Below are 21,407 nucleotides of genomic sequence, written 5' to 3' on the forward strand. Positions count from 1 at the left end.
TTTTTGAGAATAGTGTTTAACATTTCAAATTAATATTTTAATGCAAAAAATACACGCGTCCATAGATATATAGAAGTTAACGTTAGGTTGTTTTGACAACGAATGTCAAGTAATAATTAGTTTATTCGTTATACTAATGTGGTATTCCGATAAAATAAACATGGGATATTCTAATCTAAATGTATACATATTACACTTACACAATACAATAGACGTTACTAACAGACACAACTGGTAAAATCTATTAAGTATTATAGTTTTAATAGCTATTAGATAAAACTGTACCTACCTAGCTGTCTAAAGACTATGAGAGAGGTCCCGGGGACCTTTAAATACTTAAGTTATTTTCAACATATTGTATAATATATTATTTATCAATAAAAACAAAAATGTCAATTATTTCTGTATGAATTTCTATTAAGTACTTTATTGTTTATTACCTATACATTACCTAATATATAAATATTTTCTTTTAATTTAAAACATTAATAAATAAATTCTTTATTAATGAACAAGTACTGTTCAGTGTTTATAGTAAAAAAATAAAGGTAATTCATAAAACAAAAACTAAAATAATGGAAAATTGTATTTTTTTGTAGCACAAATACGTTGGCATTGACAAATACGAATGAATCTATTAAATTATTGTATTGTTTTTACAAATATGTGTTAAACTGGATTAAGCATCAAAGTATTATACCGTGTTTTTTTAGTTGTTTGCTACCTATTCAATTATTTATAACAATAATTTCCAATCTCATAGCTCTGTTTTTGAATTTTGTCGAATACATATTCGACATATCATATTATTATTAAATTATTATATTATATTATATTAATAACGATATTATTATCGTTAAATTTTTCTTTGTATACAAAGATTGATGATATATCAATGCTATATCTTACATTATAATAACTTACAAAATTAATAAATATAAATTTTAATATTTTTACTTTCATTTTAAATTTATTTACCTACTATATTAAATAGGTATATTTCTTTAAAAAATATGGAAGTATGAATTTCTATATGTAGTGATAGCCCCTTGGCCCCCTGAATCTATATCTGGCGTTGCCGGTGTTGGCTTAACAATTGATTTTTTTTAATGATGATGATAGCGGTGGTGTAATACATAAATATTACTAACGGCGGTCACTAAAGACGGGTTGTAGCTAAAGTTCTAAATAAAAATAGTTGAATAATAAATTTTAAATTTAGATAAATAAATAATAGATAAAAATATTAAATCATGCATAATGTACAAAGTATAACGATTAGATAACCTTCAAAATTCAATAGATGTGTATTAAATTTTGATTGGTAATTTAATTTTTGTTGCTTTGTTACAATTCTACATAGGAATTGAAATTGCTGAAATTCTTCTTCTTTGATCTGCTTATCTGATTATCTTTAAGATAATTGGTTGGAAAAATTCTCCATTTTCTAGATAATATTACGTATACGGTTCAATGTCTAGTATAATGTAATTTTCGAACACTTTCATAGCGTCCGTATAATTAAAATAAACGTTGCAGTGTCGAACCACAAAATGTGTACCTCCCAGTAGATACAAACGAACAGATATACACAATACAATATAGTAAAGTTTGTAACGATCACGTCAAGCCACCTAAAAACGCTCGTTAAATATTATTACATTTTTAAAGATTGTTCTGATTATAAGTACCATCCGTTTTATCACTTTTATCCCTATATATTAAATATATTAGGTATAAGATACTAAAAGAACACTAAAATAGTTAAATTTAAACAAGTTAAAGCTAAGATTTTTGCATAAAATCTTCGCATAAAAACTGGATCATCCATAATTAATTATAGAGGTTAAAATTATAACAGGTCTATTAAAAGAAACAGTAATTATCTATTCAGATTATAATAGATAGCCATAATTCAATAGGTAGGTAGTATATTAATAAATAACATTATTCTAAATGTATGAAATAATAAATCATAGTAATTAGGTAATTGTAATTACATTAAAATCCGAACGACTGAACCATATTTTATAACGTACATACAATCTAAATTTAATTGCTATATATTATTTATGTTTAGAAATCGAGTGGATTTACATAAATGCTAGATATATAAGTATAAAATGAAATAATTATACAATATGAAAAAAGGGAAAAAGTTTATGTATTACAATAATAGGGATAAGATACCTATATCAAATAATTATACAAACTTTTTACAAAAATGAGAAATTAATTTGTCGTACTATTTTCTTCGGTAATGTGATTATTCTGAATTCGTTGACCAAATTTTTCGTGTACGTTATTGAATGTTATTTTTGAATCAAATTTTTTAGATTTCGATTTTTTCTTAAACTTCAACAAGTTTTTAAATTTACCATAGCTTTTGTTTATAACGCTACTACTGTCTGCTGTATCTTCCATTTGAGAAGAAGACAGCAAACTGTACTTTTTAGTTTTCTTAAATTTTTTTCTAAATTTTCTTGGTATTATCTTTATGTCTGAAATATGTAATAAAAATGTAAATGGTTTTAATAGTCGCATACAAATTATATTTGACAATTTGACTAAATAGGTATATGCATTTTTATTCTTGATGGGGATGAGATAAAAATGACTTACTAAAAATAAACGATATTTTGAATTAGGGACCTACTTAGCCTTGTTATAACTTATAATTTATAAGTCTTGCTAGTCTCACCCTATGTACCAAAAATAATGATAAAATTTACTCATTATCAGGAAAAAAGTGAAAAAAGTTAGTATAGGTATCTGGTATACTACTATACGTCTTTATAAATTATAAATAGAAACATTTTATTTTTACCACGTGCCCGTATAATATTGAACTTCAATAATACAGAGTTATGATAATATTGATTATAATATAGTTACTGATATGTATCATAATATTATGCTGTGGTATAATACATGAATACATAACCAATATATGCAAACAAACATACTTTTCTCGTTCTCTTCGCGGCAACAACATGCACAGGAAATTGCGAGAATTGAACATACCAATAAACAGATTAAACCCGTAACATAATATACTGTTGGTGAAACTTCTTTCTGTAAATACATATAAATATATTTATTTATGTATACAATTTAACTGTTATAAATGTTAAATAATTAAATCATAAAAATTTAGTTTGCACCAGTGGCGTATTTGACTTGACTTTATAGGGGGTGGGGGGGAGGGGAGATGAACTCGGTACCAAATTTATTATTTATCTCAACTTTAAGTTTTAGTTGAATTTAATAATTCAATAATATTGTACTTTTATAATTCTGTATTTGTAAATATTTCCAAAAGGGTTTCCGTCTTTTAAAATTTTTATAAATTAAATTAAATAAAAATATTTATTACAAATTCGTCACCAAAATAATCTAAAATCTAAATACAAATAGTCGTATCGTATCATCTGTATACTATGTTGGACAAAGGCGAGCAAACTAATAAAAAAATTAACTCGAAGTCATTGAGTTAACACGCACACTCAAAACTAAATTATTAAGTTAAAGAATACGAGTATTATAAATTCTAATAACCTTAAAATTTAAGGGAAAATTTCAAATTTTAAGCACGGCAAAAAATTTTGTTTTATGACCCGCGGTAAAAAAAGTTTGGTTACTACTGTCCTGTCCTTGATCCTATTATTCAAGTTTTACCTATCTTTTGTAATTTTAATTTAATACTTCTAATTCTTTTATTTTTATGTTATTACATATACCTAGTGTAATACCGGTACTTACCATATAGCAACCGCTGGAAAAAATATTTCGACACTTGACGCATTTCTCTGATCCTGCGATCGGCTGATGGAAACCCTTGGCACATTTCAAACATTGAATCGACTTATCTGGACTATAATGGTGTGGCGGACAAGCAGCGCAAAATACCTCCAGAATACCAAAACCCGGTGTACAGGAAACAAAATTTTTCAAATGCATTCGGCTATGGTCAGGTTCAAAATTTGTGTCTATCAACGAAAACTTGGACATAACTGAAATAAAAATATGGAAAATATGTGAGTGTATGTATCAAGTGAATAGACAAAATAGAAAAAAAAGTAGCTAAATGGGTACCATTAATATTAGGTGTCAAGTGGATTACTGAAATGAGTGTGTTAAATTTAAATTCAATAGTATATCATTGTACATGCGCTAAACAATTTTGAGTGGAGACAGTTTTCATTTCATGATATTAAGTTTTTTGATATAGCAATTATAAATTCGTTTATTTTACTTTTAATATTTTAGTAGGTTGGTTTAATTTTTCTAAAAATATTCCATTTATTGCATTACCTAATAATATTTAATCATATTATAAGTAATATTATACTAATTTAAACTTTATTAACTTATTAACTTTTTATTTAACACTTTACAGTAAATACCGTAAAACAGCGTGAATAGTGAATACGTTCATTTTATAATTAAATAATATCTTAAATTAATCAACATATTTTGAAAACGCTATTGCGTATAGTAAAATGCATAATGTATAAAATTGCCCATAGATAATGTTTTTAAATCATAACAAAATAATTAACATCGTTATTCATTGTTAAAATATGTAATTTCTTCCCAGACTGTACTACAACTATTTATAAAAATCAATTATGTTGTCAATTTTAAAAAAATTTTAGTTCCAATATGAGTTACTTATAAGAAATATTTTATTAAATTTTTATAACTTAACTATAAAAATTGAAGATTTCATAAATTATTTACATTAAATACTTATAGCTTGTAAATGTTCTTAAGTTTGTAAAAATTTGAATTTAAAAAGTATAAAAAAATAAAATTATGCTTATGAATTATAAAAGTCAATTCTTTCTAATACTATAAAGCTAACGATACAAAATTGAATATTCAGAAAGCAAATTTACTATGCTTTAAGTTTGTTTAACTGAGTCACTGATACAACATATACACGCGGTTGTAACATTCTCTTAATGTAATATTTGATTTTTATTCTTCATTAATATTATCCATTTTACGAGCTTTACAGAATTAACCTCCACGCCACCTATTTATAGTGTCAACATATTTTAATCACGCGATCTAGTTTAACTTAATATTTAGTAGGGACGTTCACATAAGTTTCCTTTGGCACCTTCTCTAGTTGCTCTTAAATATACCTCTGTTCGTGTATGTGTTAAAGAAAGTTAACATTTACTTGGAACCGTCAACGTTTTGTTAAGGTTTGAAGCCAAGATACTGGATATTCTCGCCAGTAATTTTTGGTAGCGCAGGGCGATTCGACCTTTCTTGCTAGTTCTAATCCGAGCTAAATAATTGGCTTTATCGTTCAACGTTACCAAATATTTTACTTCCATCGTTCTCTATTTTAAAATTACAAAACTTGTTTTACACGATACAGTATATTCAATATACATGACTACATGAGTATAATAAAGATATCGGTATTCTGGTGTTGGGAAGGGAGTGTTGTAGATGTAGTTCCTCTTTTTGTTTATTTATTACAGATAATTATATAGGTAATTAAATAGTAACTAATATTTATTTTATAATATATACATCCATTATTTATTAAAAATTAATTTTCAAAATATCAACATTAACATCGATAAAAAATATGTAGGTATAATTCTTTTTTTATCCATTAAGAATAACCGCATAGAATACTTTAGATTTAAAATGATGTATGGTGGTTTGGAATTTTTTTATTTAATCACTTTAAAAAAGAAATAATTTTTTACAACAAACATCTGTTTTCAAATACAAAACTAAACCTTGAATAATTTATTATTTTTAATAAAAAAAATACATGATTCAATGTGCAAAAGCTTTTATTAGGACATTTTAAGGACTTGTAGCAAAAAAATTTTAGCTTTCTATAACTTTACATCTAAAGGTTTTTATTTTTCATAACAATAACAAGCTTCTATGCTTTATATATTATAAATTATATTCATAAATTTATTTAAAATAAAGCGATGATTATTCTTTGTGTACATTTTCATTGCTGGAGAGTTTCATACCTTATAATCGTTGCAATGAAAGATAAAATCATATAGATAATACAAAAAATGATGATGAATTGCAAATAATATTAATATTATTTTATCTAGAAACTATACAAGTGCTGTTAAAAGATCTTTTTATTAAAACTATAAAGTACAGTATTCCCCTCTCAGTCACACACTCGAGAGAATTAATACTACCTAGAAATTTGTTTTATGGACACACCAAACGACCCTATTATAATATATTAAATAATAAATAGTACATTACTTCGTCTTCGGAACACTTTGGTTTTTCGACGATCACATTGCACGCGTACCGCGACGATCCCTCGGGACACAGTTCGGTACGCATGGAACTGGGTAACTGCTTTTGCACGAGAACAGTCACATCGTGCGTACAAGCGCCGCCACCGCTAGTTTTGTAAACCGCTGAGCCGCGAATCTCATAAATGGCTTTTTCGACGGCTTTATAAAATTACGTAAGTACAGAAACATGTAATTATAAAAGTTATTTATTAGCATTAGTGAAGAGGAATGTTTTTACAGTGTATTACTCCCTATATATTTACGAATATACGAGTTAGTTATTATTAAGATGCTATAAATTTAATCACAATTTTTTATTTTTTCACTGTTGTTAGATAAACATTTTAGAGTAAATACATATACACTATACAGGGTGTTAGAGAAATATCAAACAAGAAAGGGGTATAAATAACTGATTATGTAACTTGCCATTTTGTCAGCTATTTTTTATTACATTCTGTAAACGTTTTATATATTTATAAAACTGAAAATAGTATATATATACATCTACCTACTAAGAAATTTATTTGAAGGACTTGTTAAGAACCCTGAATATTGTAGTAACATTATTCTATAGTTCTCATCGTATTAATGTAAATTTCTGATTAATAATATTGTAAACTGATACGTGTGTGACAACAGGCGAGTATAGGACTCCCTTCTCCATACGAATGGTCTAAGGAATCTGTTGAACAAGCCTTTTTGAATGAACGACCAGCTCGTATGCGAGGACTCATATACGTACCAGTTAGTCTTAGTGTAACAACAGAACATTACAGACAATTTAAGAGTATTTCTTTTAAATAAACGTTATAACAATAATTGAATAAAGAATATTATTTTGAGCCAAAGTAATTTCGACTCGTTATTTTTATTTGTTGCGGAATCGCTAAGTGCGCATCCATAACAGACTGAAGAATTGTTTTTAGAGTATATATTATATATAAATTCAGTTAAATTGACAAACCAAGTTCATATTAATATATTAGTGTAATAATCACCGTTATGGCATCATATTCATATGTACCTACAACGTAATGCTTGTAGGAAGTGCCATTTTTAGAATTTCCGACCACATCTATTGTTGGTATGCAAGTGTAATTTTTACTGTCTCCAGGTTCCAAGCCCAATATTAATAAGATACTTGTATCTGTACCGGTGACTGTTGAATCTTATAAAACAAAACATGCAATACTGTAATACTTGTATATTAGTAGCGTGAGTAATGATTGTAAGTATAGGTGAAATAATTTTTTAACTTACACCTAAAATTTGTACCTACTGAATAATTTTACGCATATTTACTAGTTTTATGTTTGCCCTTTTTAAAGTCCCATTTGAACGCACTTATTGTTGTTCCATTGCCATTGATCAGACATTTAACTTTGGCATCGCTTCCGACCAGGCTATACTGCACTGCATAATAATCTAAAAAATAGATGTTGGATAAAAATGGATACAAGAGGAGCCCCTATTAACTTGGAAAAATAACAATATTAACTGTGGAATTGAGAAAAAAAGAATAAGAATAATCTGAGCCCAGAGATATTACAATAGCTATGGTCCTTGTATGCTTTAATAATAATTTGATAATACTGATTATAACATTAATATTAGATTGTAGATCAAAGTTTTTAAAAAGAATTTAAATTCGGCAGAAAAATGTCTGTAGATCGTATAGAAAACTAAAAAAATTTAACATTATTTAATTTTCAACTGTAAATTGATTACTTAAAAATACAATTTAAACATTTGTCTTCTGAATTCAAATATTTTATGACGGAATTAAAATCAGATAACACTAACTAACTTAAATTTCGTCAAAACAATACCTAAATAATTCGTCGTGATTTTCGTACAGTGAGTAATGAATAATTTTATATTGTTATTGAGTTATCGACACGTGCAAAACATAATCAATATTACTTATCTCTTATATTTAAAAATATGGAAGTAGTCTGGTGGATGAGATGACACCCTTCTCCGGCTCATCCTCTCAATAATAATACACCAAATAATAGATCTATTTATGATTTATGTACGTCATGTACAATACGTAAGTACCCAACCATTATAATATCCTTGAAGTTTTAAAGAAAATTATTAAGTTCGTATAAATGTATAACAATTTCATAAGTCTGCACCGTTATTAGCCCTGTCCCGGGCCTAGAGCTTTTGTTCGTCGCTATAATACGAAGTAAAAATAAATCAAATTCCGAGGCCTCGTATGAAAAAAACATTGACCCGCGCTTCACTGAACTTTTAGGCCGGGCGGGACTGTTGCGGCTTACCGTCCGAAGACTTGTTCAGTCGGTAATTGACGACGTCGTCGAAATCTACTTCTTTCCACGTGGGAGCGGCCTTCTGGTCGCCGTCGCCAACGCCACTGCGGTTTCGGCCGCCGCCGCTTTTGCCGCCGTTTCGCCCGACCATCACGTCAGCCGAAACGTTCGGGGGCGCGGAGGCGGCATTGGTCGCAGCTGCTGCAGTCGTCCCGTCGCCGTCGGCCGCGGTGGCCGGATAAACGACAAACACGGTCGGGACGGGTTTGAACGACCGACAACTCAACGCGGCTGTCGAGTCGTCGTCGTCCGCCTCGTCCAAACGTTGGCCGACCAGGTCCAAAAAGTCGGTCATGTAACACACGCAAGCCCGTCCTTGGTTGGCCGACACGCACTCGTCTTCGGTGCCGAACAGGATTCGAGCGGCGGGGGCGGGGGCGAGGGCGGCGGCCACGGTGGACTTCGCGGCGTCCGGACCACCACCGCCGTCGATGTAATCGTTGCTGGTCACGTTTTTCGGCTTGTCGTCGCGGTCGGCCGCGATGTCTTTCGGATGGTGCGTGACCCGACGGCGAGCCGCGAGCCTTTTACCGACGGCGTTTGGCCTATGGTGTTGGTTGAAAAAGCCGCCGGACAGCCCGGACCGCCAAGGCACAGCTTTCTGTGTCGAGCCCAGCGCGTGACTGACGGTCGGCCGCGGTCCGGTGGACGAGCCGGCCATTATTTCGTTCAGCCGTTGTTGGAGGTATTGCAAATCATCTGACCGGTCGTCCGCCGAGCCGCCGTGGTCGAACAACGGATCGTCTTGTCCGGCGATCTGCACCTCGGCCGCCGACACTACTTCCCGGTAAATCCACCACTCGCCCATCGTCATGACAAATATTGACAGGTTCAGCCAAAACATTTTGGATAAACTGCAGTCGAATATCATTTTATCCGACGAAAAAAAAAACATCTATTTCGTCGTATCCATAATAACCAAAACGGTTGTTATTTTTATAATAATAATATTATATAGTTGCAATAACTTACCGCTGCCACCTTGTTGTGTAGTGTTACCAAGTAGTAACGCGCCAACTGAGCAATGTCGTTTGTCGAAATCTTTGACCTGAGGGTTTTAAAGCTGAAGCGGCTGCAGCCCTTCACGAATTTTCAAAATGCCTTTTTATTGTTCTGAAAACGCGAATTCCTAATAGCGGTGTTCGACATTTTTTTCCCAGCTAGCGAGACAAGATAATTTCAGTTGCACTTTCTACTTTTCATTTTATTTGCTCAGTAGTAGGTACCATGGTGGTTGACGGCAAAACGACCTAACGTGATGTCAAATGTATTCTACTGTAAATTCTCATTACGTTTCAATGAAAATAAAAAACCATGTTAAGTTTTACTATAATTAATTAATTATAAAAATTGTAACTGCAATTATTCTAAATATAATATTATTGTTTGATAATCTCCATAATTTTTAGTTGTTCCTGTATAATTTCTACAAATTTTATTAAAAAGCCATTGAGAGATCCAACACACCTTTACCTGCGAGTATTGTAGTGCTACTGCCAATTCTATATTGGACATCGCACATCTTAAGCATGTGAAAAAAATCTTTATTTACTTACAAATAACAAATGGGGGATGCAAATTTGTAAGAAATTAAATAAGTATTTAAATAAAATTTGATGATTTTTGTTATGTTTGTTTTGTAGTAATTCAAAATATAAAAATTTAGAATCTTGAAAATATTTGGACTCATTTTAAGTTAATTACACTACATTTCTATTCATGCTGTGTTAAGATACATAGGTCTTGACTAATTTGATATTAATAATTTAATATAATATTTTACAAGTGATTACTTCAGCAAACATTAGTTGATTATACCATATTATTAATAATAGAATAAATTATAAAACATCTTTAGAAATAAAGGCTGACATACTGTTTCAGATCAGAAATAATTTTTACATACATTAATTTACTGATCATCAAAATCAAATGTATACATGCGTTTGAAGTAATCTACTCAATGAAAAGATAAACTAAAACCGTTAGTATTTAAAAAAAAAGGTTGAAAACCATAAGTCTAACTTTTTAGCCACTTTATAATACCTAATGTTAAAGTGATACTATATGAATATTATTTTTCAATTTTAAATAATAAATAAAAATACATTGAATAGTAAAAATGTTTTAATGATTTTACACTAAAAGCAAAAATAAAAAGAGGACAGCAACAATTTACAAATGTTATAAAAGCATAATGGCTGTAATGAATAATAAAATAAACACATTTAATATTATTGTGTTTATCTTTAGTATATTAATACTCAGAGACAAAAATGCTTAATAACTGTAATGATAACACTTCAAATTTATATTTCAAAATATACTTGGAACATTACACCTGCTAGAAAATAAAAAATAAATAAATATAGTGGAAATACTTATATGTAAATCAATATGATTCAAGTTATGCTAATAAAAAAGACTTGTAACAAAATTAAGCATACAAAAAAATTAAAAATTAAAATTCTTATCATAAATGGAAAAAAAATTAATAGTGAGACAATAAGTTATAAATTTATAGAAATTACATATTAAGATAAGTAATTGTGTTATATTATTACACATAAAAAGGCTTAAAATTTATAAGTTTGAGTCAATATAAATTATTTTTATTTAAGTGGCCAAAACGTAGTTTTAAAAATTTAAAAATATTTTATCATATTACGGCCAAATAATTATTTTTAAAAGTACTTGCTCTTTTAAATAAAAAATTCAACTATAACCAATATTTTTTTAAATAACAAATTCAACAAATATCAAGGAAACTACGTTTTTACCAGTTAACTAAACAAATATACATAACTAATACATATCCGAGAGAGGAGAATGTTTAACTAAGCCTAGTTATAGGATTACTATTGTAATGATTTTGCTGAATAGAAAATCCATTCACAGGTCCTTGTTGTGCTGGTTCTGTTTGAATATTAAGGTTTACCAAGGAACTGATGGCATTTAACGCAGCCTAAAATAATATGAAATAAGATCATGAATTTACATGGTAGTAATTTTTTTGTGTGAATTAGATTAATGGTTAGTAAAATATTTGTTAATAATTAATAAGAATATTTTTTTAATAAGTTAGTATTTTATCTCTTGATAAATGTATGTAATAGTTATTGATTAATACTAGATTTACTCACAGCATTACGAGAATTTTCCAAAGTAGAACCAGAGCCTTGGCAGATCTGTGGAGGCATGGTTGATAGGGATACTAATGTCAAATAATCCTTGTGGTTTCCCTAAAATTATATTAGTATTGTAAAAATAAAATAAAAATGTCAACCATTTTAATAAGCAACAAAAAAATTGATTCAATATCACATATGCAACTATCAGAAATAATTTATAAATTAAAATTAAATTATATCCAATAGCATTAACGTACAGTAAAATAGATAATTTATTATTATCTAGGTAGTCTACACCAGAGATGAACAATTCAAAATTATTAGAGATCCAATTTAAAAAAAATTTAAATCTTGTGGGCCAAAACATAGAAAGTGAAAAAAAAAGGTTACTTTATACATGCATTTAAATTAGCATTTATTTAATTTATAATGTGAATTTTAACTTTGAAATTGTATGATGTAATTTGAAAATGTAACACAGGCAAGAAAAAAAAAGTCGCAGGCCACCAGTTTCTAGCCCTAGTCTACACAATGTTATTAAATATACTAGATTATAGCATAATATAGGTATATATCATAACTGTTAACCAAACTTGATTATTTTAGACTAAAATGAATTTTAAATAAACAATAATATTAATTATACACCAGGTTTTAATTATTTAACAATTAGAAATACTAACATTTTAATTTTTTTATCTTAGTTATAGTTGTTAAATTATAATTTAACATATGCAACATAGCAAAACTATTTTCACAGTATGTAATTTGTATTTTTTATGTTATCATGTATACTTAGATTATTCAAACTTTAGTATTTTGTGGTAACAAAAAATTTAAAAAATATTTAAATTAAAATTTGATAAAAATTATTTTTGTAGTAAAATTTTGTTTTTGTTATTTAGATATTTATTTAAATGAAGAAAAATAATTTCAGTTATTTTGTTGTAGTTTAAAAATAATTTTAAAGGATACTTCAAATTTTTAATATATTATTTTAAAATATTTTATACACACAAAGAAATTTTCAAATGCAATATTTTTGGTAAAAATTAATTAAATCTACTATATGACTTATTAGGAAAACACATTAATTTATAGCAATATAAATACATATATATTATATACTTAGTAATGTAGGCTAATAACTACCTTATCTCAGATAAATTATTTATATGCAATGATTTATCAATGAATTTAACACTTATATTACAGTGAATTAGTCCTCAATAATAAGGTATACTCTATGTTTACAGTAGTGAGATTAACTACTTTCCTCTATTTTTATTTTTTTATTATTTAATTATAAAATAGTAAACATGAAATAATGTATTAAGTAGCATATCCATTCATCTAAATTAAGTCCAAATGTAACATAAAAAAATTCTAGTATGATTATAATTGCTTTTAAGGTAATATACTGTATTACAAGAGATTATCCTTCACTTAAGTATGTAAAACAATAAGCATCAATTATTTTATTTGTGTATATTGATTTTCAATATTAAGTTGGTCAACATAAAATTTTAGGTTAAAGTTATAAAACCTGCAAAACATGTTATTATATTAACAAATAAAGAAAAAGCTAAAAATAATCTTCTTTTACGTAATATATCACTATTAGCTAATTTAATAGAATGAAACTCTAAAGTATAATCATTAGGGCTCAGAAATTAATGAATTTTGAAACTTATTAAATGATACAGGCCAGGTTAGGTTAGGCCACAAATGAATTCCATAAAAATGTGAATCTAATTAACTAATTTTTATTTTGCATTTTTTGTTATTTTTAGGTTCTATTTTTTTTTTTTTTTTTTAGTTAAATTTCTTGTATTTATAATTACATTTTGTTTATAAACATCTTTACATGCATAGTTTTTGTTTTACACTAATTGTATATAACTACCTACATCAGATTTATTTATATAAAATAATATTTTACACAAGTTATATATGAATTAAGTAAAGATGAAGATTTGATAGAATAAGGCAATTGCTAGCTGTCATTTTTACTTTTGACAATATAAAATATTCTTTAATAGAACAATGTAATAATTTTGAGAAATTGTAATTATTATTACTATTCCTATGTTTAAAAAAAAAAAAAATGTATTTTTAATAATTTTAATCAAGTATTTATAATTTTTTGGGAATTTTTGTCATTTTTAAGTCATATTTGCATAATTTTTTTAGGTCATGTTTTTATGGTTATCAACTTCTGAGCCCTAATAATCATAAACATTTATAGCTTTATACTACACTCTTAAGATTAAAATCGATGTATACTTGAATTAAAAGCCAACCTTTGGAAACTCAGAATACTGCACTTTAAAACCCAACATTTGTGAAAAATAGTCCAATTGTTGAGTTGGTTGAAAATTTATGACTGAAAAATCATTGGCCATGTTACTAGCAACTGACACCAAAGGAACTCCATCGTTTCCTTGACTAGGTTTATTTGTTATTGATGTGTCAGGTGATACAAGTAAAACACCAGGAGCAATTTGTCGACCATTTTTTCGTGGGCTGTCTATATTTGCTTTGTTTTCATTACTTGCCTAAAATTAAATTAATAAGTAATAACTTAATACTTATGTTATATAATATAAGTGAACATAGAAATAGAATTTACCAAAGGTAAATCATTATTTTTAATAGAACGTCTTTTAAGTTCACTCTCATAACCCATTTCCACTAATAGGTTTTCAGCTGCATTACGTTTAGCATCCTTCTTATTAGGTCCTTTACCTAATGCGGAATTCTGTCCAATTGAAACCTAAAATCATCAATAAGTTATCAATTATGCTTTAACAGTCTTTTTCTTTTTTTTTTTTTTTAAATATAGACTAACTTCAAAAATAAATTCTTTTTTACGATTTGTGTGTATGATATCTTCTTTAAGAACATATAATGGTTCTTTTTCTTTTTTAGTAGCTTGTATTTTAAAAAGTTTTGCAACTGGATCAGTATCCTCCGTTTTATAATTCATCATGGGTTCAATATTTTCAGAATTTGGTTTTGTTTCTTTGATTAGATTTTTATTTTTTTTTCTGGGCACTTTATAACGATTCTTTGTTGGTAATGGAAGTGTTGGAGAAGTATTATCATCTACTAAAAGAGATTCATTTGCTTCTTTCAAAGTTTGAAGCATTTTTTCTGCTGCACGGCGTTTTGAAATCTATGTAATATAATACAATATATAATTATAATTTCACTAAATATATTTGAATAATAAATTATATTATTGAACAGTAATATTTATTGTATATTTAAATTTCATATTTATATTGCTTTTATTAATAATAAGTTTAATTAAAATAACACTTAATAATAAGTACAAAGTATTGATTGTTCTAGATAAAATTAATGTAAAAACAAAAATATTACTTTTTTTCCATTCCCTTCACCAGTAGCATTGTAAGTTCCAACTGTACATTTAGTGATATAGGTTTTCATATGTGGTAGTCCATCTTCTTTCAAAACTTCAAATTTGATAGGTAGCTTCATTTTTAAAGCTACTTCATAAACTTGTGAAATTACTGACTTTGAATCACCAGCTATAAAAGTTATGATCAAAATAATATTTAATAAATTTGAAAGTGTTGATTACTTTTAAAACATACACTTTAAAACTTCTTTGATGTTTTCATTTTTTTCTTCATTTTTAATTTGTGTTAAAGCTTTCAACGCAGCATCATGTCTTGCTGCTTGATTAGTATTACCGTGTCCAATAAACTCATGTTTACCAATTTGAAGTTTAACCTTATAAACGCCTACAGGTTTTACTTCAGGCTTAATATAATTATTTGGTGGAGGAACCTATAATAACATGATGAAAATAAAAAAAAAGAATTAAAGGATTTATACAAAAAATTGTTAATTTTTTTTAATAACAAAACTAACCTGAGAAACATTGAAACGTGCATTATAGAAATTTGGTACATATGGTATACATCGAGGTCCGCCTCTGGTACTGTAAAAAATCAGATCCATTTTAATTCATTAAACATGCATTTACTTAATATAAAAATATTGTGTCCAATCAAAATTTATTTTTACACTAAATTATTGAAGTTATTATAAGGTCCTGTTGTTCTTGCATGTGAATACATCTCTGGTCTGAAACCATTAAATTGGTTAGGAGGTTGTGGTGTTGGTAAATATTGAGGTGTTTCTATAACAGTATAAACTGTTTGTTCTCCACGTTTCATCGCCAATGCATTGAGCTCCACAGTCGGAGTAATATTATCTATAAATAAAAAATGTACAAGTTAATTTTGGTTATTTTATGAGCACTGTTTTTGGCAGTATAATTTGTATTACTATAATGACCAGAAGCTTTTAATTTCATTTTAGTTTGTGGTTGATTATAACTCGTTTTTGATAAAGCAAGAGCAGCTGCAGCATGTTGAGCTTTTTTAATACTCATTGCATCTGCATTGTACTCTTCATTTCCTAATTGTAAAGTAACAGTAAATTTTTTTTTATGTGGTGGCCCTTGTTCATTTGTTAGCTTGTATTGATGTTTGATCTATTTAGAATTTAAATAAATATATTAGTATTTTATACTATTTCTCAAAAAAATATTGATGGATTTATAATAAAAATGAATACCTTATTAAATCTTGCTAACTCATTAACAAGACACATAGGGGTTTTATCTTTATCAATGGATGTATTGTTTTCTGCTGAATAATCATTTTGTAACAAAGAATTCAATTGTGAATATGAATTTCTATCTGAATTTAGTACTAGTGCACCAGCCATCAGATAGCCTGTAATATTATAATATGATTATAAAACATATATCATTTAGACAAATAAATTCATACATAAATATCAGATTAAATTAAACACAAACATGAATGCATAAAATATTTACTTATTTTTTTATATCATTAAAAAAATATTTCATAATCAAAAATATTAATACAATCATTTTTACAAACATTCAATAATAAATATACTTATCCAAAATGTTCTTGAGTACAATTTAAACATATACTATCATTGAAAAACAATTAATATCTAATTTTACATTTTCCACATCAATTTATATTTATTTATTAATTAGCTTGTTAACATGTATACTAAAAATAAGGTTGTTAATAAATAATAGATATATATTCTACTTTTATCTTAAAATCCCAAAATCTAATATTAAGGTACATAAAACTTTGATAAATTAATATATAAAATGTGTTTTTACAATGTCAATTTATTAGAATTCTATCATATTTAACAATGAATTTAGCTAAACCTAAAAAATTGATAAAACAGAGTGTTTTAACAACACTAAAAACACTACTCTGTGATTTAAAGAGTCGAGAATAGCTTTGAATTAAAAAATTAGTCACTGTATAGATCATTGCATTTAAAAACAATACTGAGCAAAGACTGTTTCTTGGCCTATACTATTAGGTAAATATAATTATATATTTATATTGCTACTAAAATAACGTATTTTACTATTAAGTAATACAATTAGTTAAATTAATTTTTTGGTTATAGTATAAACTACTTATAAAGAATGTTGTATTATAAATTTTAGCTATGAAAATTTAATATTTTATGAATTTTTTACTAAATATAATCAACAAATTTTTGTGATTTAATAATTTTATTGTCAAAATTTGAAATTAAAATGTGTATGATATATATATATATATATATATATTACCAAAATATTTGATTAATTGTAAACTATTAACTTTATATACTTATACCAAATTAAACATAACTTTAAATAGAAAATAAATTAGTATAATAAGTAATAGTGATATATCTATATGATAATAGTCTCTGTTCAGAATAATTTTTTGTAATCAATAGTTTATTATTTTAAATAAAAATAAATTTACAACCATCACAGTGATCTACTTAATTACTAAGTACACTCGAGATTCCTATTATACAACACAATACATACCAACCTCTCTCTTTTTTCTTTTACTTTAAAAGATACTGTCAAATTTTTATTTCTTTAAATATTTTCAAAGTATCAACTAAGTCCAATTTTCTATTAGAACCACCATTAATGTCATTTTAATTTCTACAAAAAGTGATAACAAAGAAAAAACACATTGTAAAATAAATATACTAATTGTTTTCAATCCAAATCTTAAAGCTTTATATCATATAAACTAAGTAAATTGTACAAAAATAACATTGTATCAACAATAAATAATTAAATGTTAGTGATGTTAAATCAATCAATACAATTCAAGCAGTAAAGCAACAAGTATTTACACAATTGTTATTCATATTTTCAGTATTAATCTTCTCCAATTACAATATAGATAACATTTTTTTCTATATTTCTACAACAGTGCATTTTTCATTTTATTTATATAAGATTAAAATTACTAATTATCAAATTAAAAAAATGGAACTTTATTTTAAATAAATGGCATCATGATAAATATAATAATCTTCAATAAGTTTTTTTTTTTTTTTAAATATACTAATTTAAAAGCAAAGTTCTTTTAATCATAGATAGACATTTTTTAATAATAATTTAGTATAGCTCAATAAGTTCTTTTTTTTTATGTCATAATTAGTAATTTTATTATTATTCATATTTTAGCTTTAATAAAAATACTGAACAAAATATTAAAGGAAAAACAATACATCAATATGGTACAACATCTTTATAAATACAATTTTGTTAATTAAATTAAATGTTAACCCAAAAGCAGAACACTCGTTTTAACTTATTTCTTATACAACTACCCACATTTGAATTTTATTACAAAATATATTGAATGTACAAAAATAAAACCATAATATACTATGTACCTACCTACTATCAAATATTCACTCAATATGTTTTGAACAGATTCATTTTTTTTTTTATATATATATAAAGGATAAAACTAGATTAAAAACCATCCTTACTAACTGGATTAACGATTCAATCTGTTCAGACCATCCACAAAAAAATATAACTTAATAGTTCCAATATACAAACAAAGTTATAATTCTCAAAACCTAATCATAACAGTAATACAATATAATTAGAAATAATACATAGGTACAAATTCAATAGTATTAGACTAGGATAGAATATAATTGTTTTTTTAAATTAGGATATGAAGAATTCAACAAGTTAGTCTCTAAAATAAGATAGAAAAATACTGCGAATTAATCAAAGGATAATATCAAAATTAAATACCAAACCATAGGATAAGTAAATTAAGTACCATTTTAAAGTTATCAATTAAAAAAACAAAAAAAAAGATAACAGAAAAATTAAAATTAATCAATATTGGTATTAATTAATATGTTTCTAATCTTACCAAATAATTAATTTGAATACATAAACAATTTATAGGAATAGTGTTTAAGTATCTATTTGATTAAAAAGAAAATACTAACTACATTACAATACACAAATCACTGAAATAACAACTTACAATTAGTTACATTTACACCCAATAAAGTAATTCTTTCAAAAAATAAATAAATTAAAACAATTGATAAATTAACATTGCGTTAAAACATTAAAAATATTTAAACTTTAATTTATACATTTACATTAATTACTGTATAGATATTTTAAATTAAATTAAATTACCTAGGAATTTTTTATAAATAATGACTAGGGTTTGGAAGTTACAGGAGTTGCATATTGTTTAGTATCCTCTCGATTTATAGCAGACCAAGCAAAAAATCCGAGCTATACACAATGTTAAGTTTAAAGATTGAAAATTAAAAATGCATACTTAGCATATTTTGTCAATTTAAAAGAAAAAGTGCATGTTTTTTTTATCATAATATGCATATCATACATATATAATTTCTAAGAAAAATTCTTAAAATCTTATTTTATTTTTCAATAATAGTCTTTTTTCATAATTTTTTTTTTTGTATATTAAAGAAATAATAATAAATATGTAATAACAATAAGTAATAATGACATTTATATACTCGTTTATATATATATATATTATTTTTTTAATAATTTTTTCATGTATATTTTGTCTTTTTAGCTCTTAAAATTTTCAAACCCTAATAATAACTGTTTAAAATAAACTTATAGTAAATTAAATATTATTTTATTAATTAATATCTAATTTTAAATTGTTAAATGGTTCTTTTAAACTTAAAACATAATTGGATTTTGATACAATTGGCTTCAATTATATACTTATGTGTGTTTTCAATAAATAAAGCCTAAGCCTTTTGGCATAATAATTTTTCAGTTATAGAATTAATACAAATAAAATCATACACCTAAATATTGGAATTATGTGAATGGTAAAGTTTAGGAATAGGTTAGGTAAATTGATCAAATCATGAAAAATCAAAATAGGTAGACACCTAACCCAACCTATTAAAATACATTTTGTAAAACTTGTGTTCAAAATTTAAGATAGAAATTAAATGAAGAACAATAAAGAATAAAAAAATATAGAATTAATATCTGTAATATATTTTTAAACCACAAAATACATCACATTTTTTTTGATATTGAACCATTCACTATTTTCAAAATATTTATTGATTTTTTTAACAAAAATTTATATAAATTTTTGATTTTTCACTGGAGGTAGGTATAAATTGAAAATTATTAAAATGTAAATGAGAATAAAACTTTAAAATTAAAAAATTAAAAACGTTACTATGTCATAAATACTGTAAAACATTACCTAAAGAATGGTTCATTAAAAAAAAAAAAATGAATAAAATATGTAAGCAAAATTGAACGGCCGTTCAATTGAAAACGATTACCCACAATTTAAAATGCTGTTTAGCTCAGCAGACACATACAGAAGAACCAAGTACGGTCATAAAAAATTACCTTCAACGCAGAATGATAAACCAAAAATATCTGTAAGTTCTTCTAAATCAATTAAGTCTTTATACATCAAACCGCTAGAGCTAGCAGCAAGTAGGACATGAATAATCACTACTAACCGTTTCATTGTCTTGTCACTAGCACGGCGATATGTAATCTGTTCAGCCTATACAGAGAAAAACGCATAATACTTGTCGTTACAATCAGTGGCGTACACAGAAATTTCAAATAAATTGGAAATATATATATATATATATATACATAGATGTTCTAAAAAAAATTTTCGATTTTATTGAACAGCCAAGGTTTTGAACACCCAAACCCTTAATGAGTGTACGCCACTGGTTACAGTAATTGTGGGCGACCTTAAAAACAAAAGGAAAATCTTCATCTTATCCGATATCAGCACTCCATACGTTCGGACCTGTTACGCGCGGTAAGTAGCACACGGCGGGACAATGCCCTAGTTTCGTGTCCGTCGCAAAAACGGCCGGCGCGTGTCCTGCAACGAGCTATGTGAATTGGCGCGGTGCGCCCATAAACGGTTTTCACACTTACCTACCACGATGTCGGCGGCAAACGGATTGGTATAGTTAGCGAAGGATCGTGGCCTGCGCTTAAGCAGATGGTCTAGGTCCGGACAAAAAAATTGAACTGAACAACGATAAATTCGCGGTTGAAAACAAGCAACGGTAGACAACAGCAACTGTAGGCGTCTTACGTACGTTAAGTAGCGAACAGTGACTGACTGGTAAGTACCGAGTACTCGATTCTGCAGCGGAACCGTGTAGGTGTTCGTTAACGATTGATAAGAAAGAAAAAAACA

At 26.9% G+C, this 21,407-nt stretch overlaps 2 protein-coding genes across 5 annotated transcripts; both read right to left on the reverse strand.

Annotated features, from left to right (window-relative positions):
- Positions 1-2,174: 2,174 nt before the first annotated feature.
- LOC112591252 lies at positions 2,175-9,521 on the reverse strand. The gene is made up of 8 exons (XM_025335008.1): positions 8,600-9,521; positions 7,614-7,736; positions 7,336-7,479; positions 6,271-6,467; positions 5,192-5,357; positions 3,763-4,013; positions 2,967-3,075; positions 2,175-2,501 (listed from the first exon to the last, which is right to left on the reverse strand). The coding sequence occupies exons 1-8, from the start codon at positions 9,519-9,521 to the stop codon at positions 2,233-2,235; spliced, it is 2,181 nt and encodes a 726-aa protein (XP_025190793.1). The 3' UTR covers positions 2,175-2,232.
- A 1,803-nt stretch (positions 9,522-11,324) lies between these two features.
- Positions 11,325-21,347, reverse strand: LOC112591218 (double-stranded RNA-binding protein Staufen homolog 2). 4 transcript variants are annotated; one of them, XM_025334968.1, is made up of 13 exons: positions 21,144-21,347; positions 20,585-20,747; positions 16,396-16,556; positions 16,105-16,312; positions 15,841-16,030; positions 15,685-15,754; positions 15,405-15,600; positions 15,169-15,338; positions 14,633-14,959; positions 14,414-14,557; positions 14,085-14,339; positions 11,794-11,892; positions 11,325-11,615 (listed from the first exon to the last, which is right to left on the reverse strand). In XM_025334968.1, exons 2-13 carry the CDS (start codon positions 20,706-20,708, stop codon positions 11,484-11,486), a joined length of 2,076 nt encoding a protein of 691 aa, XP_025190753.1. In that variant the 5' UTR covers positions 20,709-20,747; positions 21,144-21,347; the 3' UTR covers positions 11,325-11,483. The 4 variants fall into 4 exon arrangements, with proteins under 4 accessions (XP_025190753.1, XP_025190754.1, XP_025190752.1 ...); XM_025334969.1 differs by having other exon boundaries at positions 16,114-16,312; positions 21,140-21,347; XM_025334967.1 differs by having other exon boundaries at positions 21,140-21,347.
- Positions 21,348-21,407: the final 60 nt, after the last annotated feature.

The sequence above is a fragment of the Melanaphis sacchari genome, unplaced genomic scaffold (genome assembly GCF_002803265.2).
Source record: "Melanaphis sacchari strain LSU unplaced genomic scaffold, SCAv2.0 Contig12_pilon_pilon, whole genome shotgun sequence".
In the NCBI taxonomy this organism is placed as follows: Eukaryota; Metazoa; Arthropoda; class Insecta; order Hemiptera; family Aphididae; genus Melanaphis; species Melanaphis sacchari.

Excerpts from the sequence above, each read along its gene's own strand:
- LOC112591252 (XM_025335008.1), bottom strand. The coding sequence starts at position 9,521 with ATGATATTCGACTGCAGTTTATCCAAAATGTTTTGGCTGAACCTGTCA. Across the intron at positions 6,468-7,335 it reads CTACAAGCATTACGTTGTAG|CCGTCGAAAAAGCCATTTAT; the intron begins GTACATATGAAT and ends AATTTTATAAAG. Across the intron at positions 2,502-2,966 it reads CCGCGAAGAGAACGAGAAAA|ACATAAAGATAATACCAAGA; the intron begins GTATGTTTGTTT and ends TACATATTTCAG.
- LOC112591218 (XM_025334968.1), bottom strand. The coding sequence starts at position 20,708 with ATGAAACGGTTAGTAGTGATTATTCATGTCCTACTTGCTGCTAGCTCT. Across the intron at positions 14,558-14,632 it reads AAAAAGAATTTATTTTTGAA|GTTTCAATTGGACAGAATTC; the intron begins GTTAGTCTATAT and ends TGATGATTTTAG. Across the intron at positions 14,340-14,413 it reads AAAATAATGATTTACCTTTG|GCAAGTAATGAAAACAAAGC; the intron begins GTAAATTCTATT and ends ATTTAATTTTAG.